Below are 7,146 nucleotides of genomic sequence, written 5' to 3' on the forward strand. Positions count from 1 at the left end.
GATGTGTTACTTAGACACCGCACAAATCCAATGAGTGGCAGAAGAGCTGCTACATGTCTGGATTTAATAGGGGAAACTGCGAAAACGCGAGTAAAACAAACGATTATCAGTTTGACCTCAATATATGGTTCCTTACAACTTACCAAAGATCCAGTGATCCGTGGATATTGACATGCAGCAGGAATCATGTTTCCTGACATTTATATGAGCCTGATTTCGACGCCGGGGAAATACATAAAGCAAAATTTCCTGTGAACGCTTTATATAAATACAATATAGGTCTAAATCCATATGATCATTTATATCAATGTTATACTATCATCCAGCCTTAAAACTTGTATATACATTTTTATCAGTGTTTATTTAAAAACATCCAAATATGCAGAATATGCAATGGAATACAATAATGCAATACAATATATAGGGTGTGATTTTACCCCTATATTCAGCATATTGACACAAAATGATAACTGTAAATCCACCTTTCTCTGCCTGGATCCAGTTGTGTCTGTGATTTGCAGCGATGCATTTGCTTCTCTGTTCTGTAGCTTTCAGCAGTCTGTAAAAATATACCTCAATTTTTACCTCAAGATTTATGCAGTCAATCTCAAAGCTCTTTCCTTTTTTAGATGCGTTTCATGTGTTTTTCGTGGCATTCACGCTGAAAACCAATGCTTTTTTAAAAAAAAGCTTTAAAATCGCTTGATGTTACAGTCAGAAAGAACAATATGAACGCAATAGATAAAGTCGATGCATTCAAAAGTCTGTCAGAATGCAATCACATGTTGGGGTCAATCACTATAACAAACATTAATGTAAACTTTATTAGTGTAAACCTGTGGTCAGATTTGTCTTTGAGGTCAGCTAAAGTCATGGTGGATCAACAGAATCTTACCAAAAGTCCCTTTAAGGCAAATCATTTATCAGTGATGCAATGACTTTAACAATTGGCGATTGGCTCTTTTATTTAGAAAGCGGGACTTATTCCGCCTTATTGCACATTGCACAATCTTAATAATATGAGTGCACGTTTTTTGTACATCTAACGTGTTTGATCTTATTGAGAAACTTAGTTAAACTGGTGACATGGAGCTGTTGTGTTGATGGAAGAAAGGACAGATGGCACAATACAAGTGTTTGGGAAACCTATTAGGAATTATTATGAAATGAAACAATAAAGATATGAACACATCTGCACTTTTATTGTTGTTCATAAACACGCAGGATTATATGGACACTTCCAGCAACGCTTCATTTACTCAAGAGATCAATGAGCATCATAACAGTATTATGACCAGCTAAGGCACCATTTGATTAATACTAAATTAGTCCAGTTAAAAGCCAAATAAACCTAATGTGCTCAAGCAGGGTTTCTAGTATGAGCATTAGCTGTAGATCTGCTGGACATGTAAAGTCTCCGAGCTTCTGGATGTGTTTGAGTGCTGGAGATGTGCTGTAATTAATGTGGAGCTCTTCCCATATGGAGTGTCTGAGGGATTGTGGGGATTGTAGGGAACGGGCATTTCTCAAGCCAGGCTTAGTTTGGCGTTTGGGATCACGCTTGATTTGAGCCATCGAACGCTGGAACAGATGCTTTCCCGCCAGATCCTCCTTGCACTCTTGATACTCTCTCAGAGGTGAAATTTCAATGCATAAGCTTCCAGAATTCAGCAAAAACGCTCCAATGGAGTGCAATTTATTTAATTTTTTTTACAGTCAAACCAAAAATTATTCAGCCCCAGATATAATTTTTTATATTTTTTTACTAGTGGGTGCAGAAAACCATAGATCATTTATGTAAGTGAGGAGAGCAAAATAAAGTAAACTGTGACATATTATACCCCAAAATTCTTCATTCAGTGACTATCAGTAAAATTTATAAACATTCGGGACCAGAAATGATTCAGACACTTTGACCTGACCATGTTTTGCTGAAGTGTTTTTTATTTAATTGCTAATGCGACCTTTTTACACCACAGACTGAATAAAATTAAGCATAACCTGGTAATTGGTTGAGCTAAACTGGTATTATCTAATTGTGTAGTTACATTTTTTTTTTTTTTTTTCAAATATATTTTATTGTTGTGTAGTTAAATTAAACAGCTGACAGATATTCAACATAATTCATTTGTGAGACAGTCTAACAGAAGGACGGACAAAACCAGTCAAATATCAACTGATTTGATAACTCTGAGTTCTTGTCATATTTTATTACCATTTTCTAAACTATATTGAATAAACTGAGAAATGTTGAAGGCGTCTGAATATATTTTGGTTTGACTGTAAATGCAGCTGTATTCTTGCCAAAACTTGTTTGCAAAGTCTGGGTTTGTGTATGCCTTGTGTAAGTGATACTCTGGTGTCCGTTGTGCTGATGATTTTGATCTGCATAAAGACAAAGTCTGGGGTCATTTTAAAAAGAAATTGATTGTTTTATTCAGCAAGGATGCATTCAATTGATCAAAAGTGACACTTATAAGTTACAAAAGTTTCTATTTCAAATAAAAGCTGTTCTTTTGAACTTTCTAATTCTAATTTTGAATTTGAAATTTTGAAAACATTCCATTTAAATTTAAACTGCCATTCTGCAGGACACATCAAACATCAAAGTAACAACACCATCTTGCATTGGCAAACACTGCTCACAATATTTTGTAATATTTCCATTGCACCAGTAAATTTGTATTTATTTGATTTTTTTATTGTATTTTGTTTAATGTGTTTATAGTTTGTATGCTGCATGGTTTCTTTTTATGGTTTCTTTTTATATCCTCAATGTTTTATTGTACAGCACTTTAGTGCAACTTTTTTTTTGTTGCTTTTAAATCTGCTTTAGAAATAGATTTTGACTTGGCTTGATGCGTCACAGGAAGAATCCAGATCTCTGCGGCTCCGCTCCTCCCTCAGTTGCATTGTAAATAATGATGTGGGGAAATTAATGCTTTGAACTCGTCTTTCCACTTGGTTTGTGCAGCAGCCTGTCGTTCCCTCTAAGTGTGTTCGCATGCCTTCTCTTTCCTCTGCCTCACTCTGACAAGTTAGTTTGAGTTTAGCACTTCCAGGCATGACGTGTCGAGCTCAGAGCTTCCCTTCGCTGTCGCCGTGAGTCAGACTCGCTTCTCAGCCCAGATATTTTCCATCTCATGACATCATGCCCTGAGCCTGCACACACACACACACACACACACACTCGACGTCTATAATGACTTTGTCCCCTAACACCCGTGCGTGGCAAGGTCAGGAAGGTTGTTAATGCAGTGCACGCCTCCGGTTTGCTCGTATAGTCATCATATGCGAGACTCCGTTGAGGTGAATGCTGTTGAACTCTGGGAAACTGACTGAGCTTATGTGTGTGTAGATGCATGCAAGTGCAGTTTGAGTAACGAGTTGGGCTGTCACAATATATCATGTCACAATATATCGCAATACAAAAATGGGTAACACTTTAGAATACTGTTCCTTCATTAATGAATAATTACACAGGAACAAACGAGTAACGAATTATTAACATTCTAGTAACTACTATTAACTAACAAGAAACTCTGATTAACAAATTAGTAAGTAATAGCGCTCAGATGAATGTAGTAGTTCATTATTAGCTAAACAATAACTACAATTTTTTTCATACCTCCCAGAGAACTACTATCAACAGGTTCATAATTAACATAAATAATGCATAATTTATAATAAAAGGTAATGGTAACCCACTAGTAATGACTCAAGTATTACTACATCATTCTAAAGGAACTACTAATTATTTGGATCAGTATTCTAAAGTGAAAAACATGATATTTACCTAATATTGACTGAAGTCATTGTAAGCTTTTGAGATTTTTGTAAGATTTTGAATAGTAAATCCTTCCAATGGATTTGGTGACACTTTAGTCATTACTAGTGTGTTCCCATGATTCACTTTAGAATATTGATCCAAATTATTATTAGTTCCTTTAGAATGATGTAGTAACACTTGATTCATTACTAATGGGCTACCATTACCTTATATTAAACATTGTGCATTATAAATATTTATTAACCTGTATATAGTAGTTCTTAGAGTCTTCAGTGAGGTATGAAAAATAGTAGTTATTGATTAGCTAATAGTGAACTACCACATCCGACTGAGCGCTAGTACTTACTAATTCGTTAATCAGAGTTTCTTGCTAGTTAATAGTAGTTACTAGAGTGTTACTAATGCATTACTCATTTGTTCCTGTGTAGTTATTCATTAATGAAGGAACAGTATTCTAAAGTGTTACCCAAAAATGCAACGATATGTGTCGTGGATAGTGACAATATGTGTCATGGATAGTTCACCCAAAATAAAAATTACTGTGAGATTAAAAAATTCAGGTTTTCAGAGTTTTAGTGTCAGTTTACATTAAACTACTGTATATAATGTTGAATATAATGTATAATAATGCAATGGGGAATATTTGTGTGTCCTAATAATGCCAAATGTCTGATGTTACCTGTAAAAAGTGACATTATTTTAAATATATCTAGTCAGTGAAAGAATATTTGTCTAAAATAATAATATATTTTCAGCTTCAGAATCATGAATATTGTTATTCTGGTGTCTCTATTGTCCTGTGCTTTGGGTTTCCAGCACCAAGTCCAAGAATGTTCATTTACACACACAATGTAAAACCAAATTTAGCATTTTAATCAACAGTACATTTTTAGTTAACATCTTATCATATGTCTTGGAGTATCGCAATAATATTGAATCGTGAGTTCAGTATCGAATCATGAGGACATCGTTACACTCCTAGAAACAAGTGTTTTCTCCTGCTTTTTAAATGTTGATAAGTTTATTTATTTTGGCCTCCGTCATACGGTTAGTCATCATAGCTGCATTCAGGATTGTTTCTCCCTGCTGTTTGTTTCTGACCCATCGGTTGAGACGCTCTGCTTTTAAAACATTTAGAGACAGTCGTCATCATCTGTGAGACTCAATCACATTCACTGACCTTTAAATGTGCAATAACATGCATGCTGTGATTCTTCATGCTCTCGCAGTCTCTCTGTCGAATCATTCGTCAAGTCCAGTGAGTTTCCTCACGTTATTCTCAGCGGTGTGACAGAAATCAGCGGAAATCACCATTCTTTCTTTCTCTCTCTTTCTCTCTCTCTCCAGAAAACCCTCTTGCCTGCCTGCACTGAAGAGGAGATCTTTGCTCATTTGGGTTTGGAGTATATTGAACCCTGGCAAAGAAATGCCTAGTCTTCAGAGCGACGCTGATTCACACACTCGAACGCCCGCTGTGTGATTTGACCAGCCAGCGCGAGGATTGTTATTGTGTTATTTTTAAAGCATTTGTTTACCAGTCGTATTCGTACTCACTTAAACATGTCTGAGTGTTCCTGCATTAGTGCGAATATATCACAGCAAATGCCATTTGTTTGCAAGAAAGATGCACAAGCATACTTTTTAAGCTTTAATTTCTGTACACTGTCAGAATTAGGGGTACAGTAGGAGTCCATTTCTGTCCCCCAAGGTATAATCTACACTAACGTACCCCATAGGGCTTATTATTGGACCTTCTTTTAAAGGTTAAGGTACAATATTGTACAGCCCCAGTGACAAGCCATTGTACGCCTAAAGGTACAATTATGTACTTTATTTTCTGAGAGTGTAGCGCCAAACAAAAATGCAAAAAAACTGCAAAACTACAAAAAAAAAAGAAAAAAAGATTGTTTCCAAACAGGTTTCCCAAAAGCGTCTTTAAAATCATCTAACTTTTCATAATTTAATCTATTGATGAGGGATAAAATAAAAGTCCAGCTCGACATTTTTTCTTATTGAATAACACTTGTTTGCGGTCAATACGATTTTTTAAAAATGTTTTTGAACTTCTGATGTTTCTTCTGTTCACCAAGGCTGCATTTCTTTGATCAAAAATACTGTGAAAAACAGTGAAATATTATTAGAATTTAAAACAGCAGTTTATATAGTAAAGTGTAATTTATTCCTGTGATCAAATCAGAATTTTCAGCATCATTACTCCAGTCTTCAGTGTCACATGATCCTTCAGAAATCACTCTAATATGAGGATTTGATGCTCAAGAAACATTAATTATTATTATCAGTGTTGAAAATAGTTCATATTTTTTGGGAAAATGTGATACATTTTATTTTTCAGGATTCTTTGATGAATATAAAGTTCAAAAGAACAGCATTTATTTGAAATAGAATCTTTTGTAACATTATAAATGTCACTTTTGATCAATTTAACGTGTCCTTGCTGAATAAAATGATTATTATTTTATCTGACTGACCCCAAACTTTTAAACAGAAATATATGTAAAATGATTAAAAGTAAAATAAGTTGCAAACGTTTTCTTTAAGATGTAGTCTGGCTAATTCTCTTCATATAATTAGATGATAATTATTCATCTTTTCTTTCTCTTAGTCTCTCTAACATTAGTTTAGTTATGGAGTTACATGATGTTACATCAGAGCAACTTTTTAATAGTCATTCATTAATAGACCTTTTGAACATTCGTGAATGTTAATCAAAATATGATTTAAATTAGTAGAAATAATCCTGGGTTGGCTATATATTTAAAGAACTCAAAGTTTATTAATTATAAGGGAAATTATGTAAAGATGTTGGCACCGCACATTTAATTTAGTAAGAACTATATGATATTTAAACACTCATTATGTTTATTTTGATCTCAGTGAGACTTCATTGCATGCACACCTCTTCATCATGTTATATTTGTTATTGAAGTTAAAATGTCGACCTGGCGATGTCTTGAGGAAGATCGCAGGGTCCAGATCTTCCTATTTCAGGATCTAGAACAGCTCAGGCGTTTCCAGGACTCGACCCGAGGGCCTTTCTTTCTCTCTCTCGCCCTCTTTTTATCTCTGACCCTTTCCAAAAAACACACAGCAGAACCACAGAGCATCATTCCTGTGAACCGGACTCAACCAGCTCGAGCATTCAAACTGGGTTAGCTACTGTTGTGTTGGCATTAAATTACTTTACAATGAATTGTACAGCCCACAGCAACACCACAATCCCCACCAGACTCTGCGGTGCTGTGTTTTAGATGAGCAATCATCCCTCACAAAAGCTCATTCAATTCTGAATTTGTTAGTTAACTCTTTCCCCGCCATTGACAGAACTTTCCGTGTTT

The 7,146-nt window shown here is 35.1% G+C and overlaps 1 protein-coding gene across 1 annotated transcript in view; it reads left to right on the plus strand.

Annotated features, from left to right (window-relative positions):
• Positions 1-5,267, plus strand: part of dntt (deoxynucleotidyltransferase, terminal) — a 156,738-nt gene extending 151,471 nt beyond the window's left edge. Inside the window, exon 13 of the mRNA XM_079855672.1 lies at positions 5,138-5,267. Coding sequence (XP_079711798.1) covers positions 5,138-5,224 — 87 coding nt within the window. The 3' untranslated portion in view covers positions 5,225-5,267. The remainder of the gene's footprint in view (positions 1-5,137) is intronic.
• The last annotated feature ends 1,879 nt before the right edge of the window (positions 5,268-7,146 follow it).

This window comes from Squalius cephalus, assembly GCF_949319135.1.
Source record: "Squalius cephalus genome assembly, chromosome: 21".
Lineage (NCBI taxonomy): Eukaryota > Metazoa > Chordata > Actinopteri > Cypriniformes > Leuciscidae > Squalius > Squalius cephalus.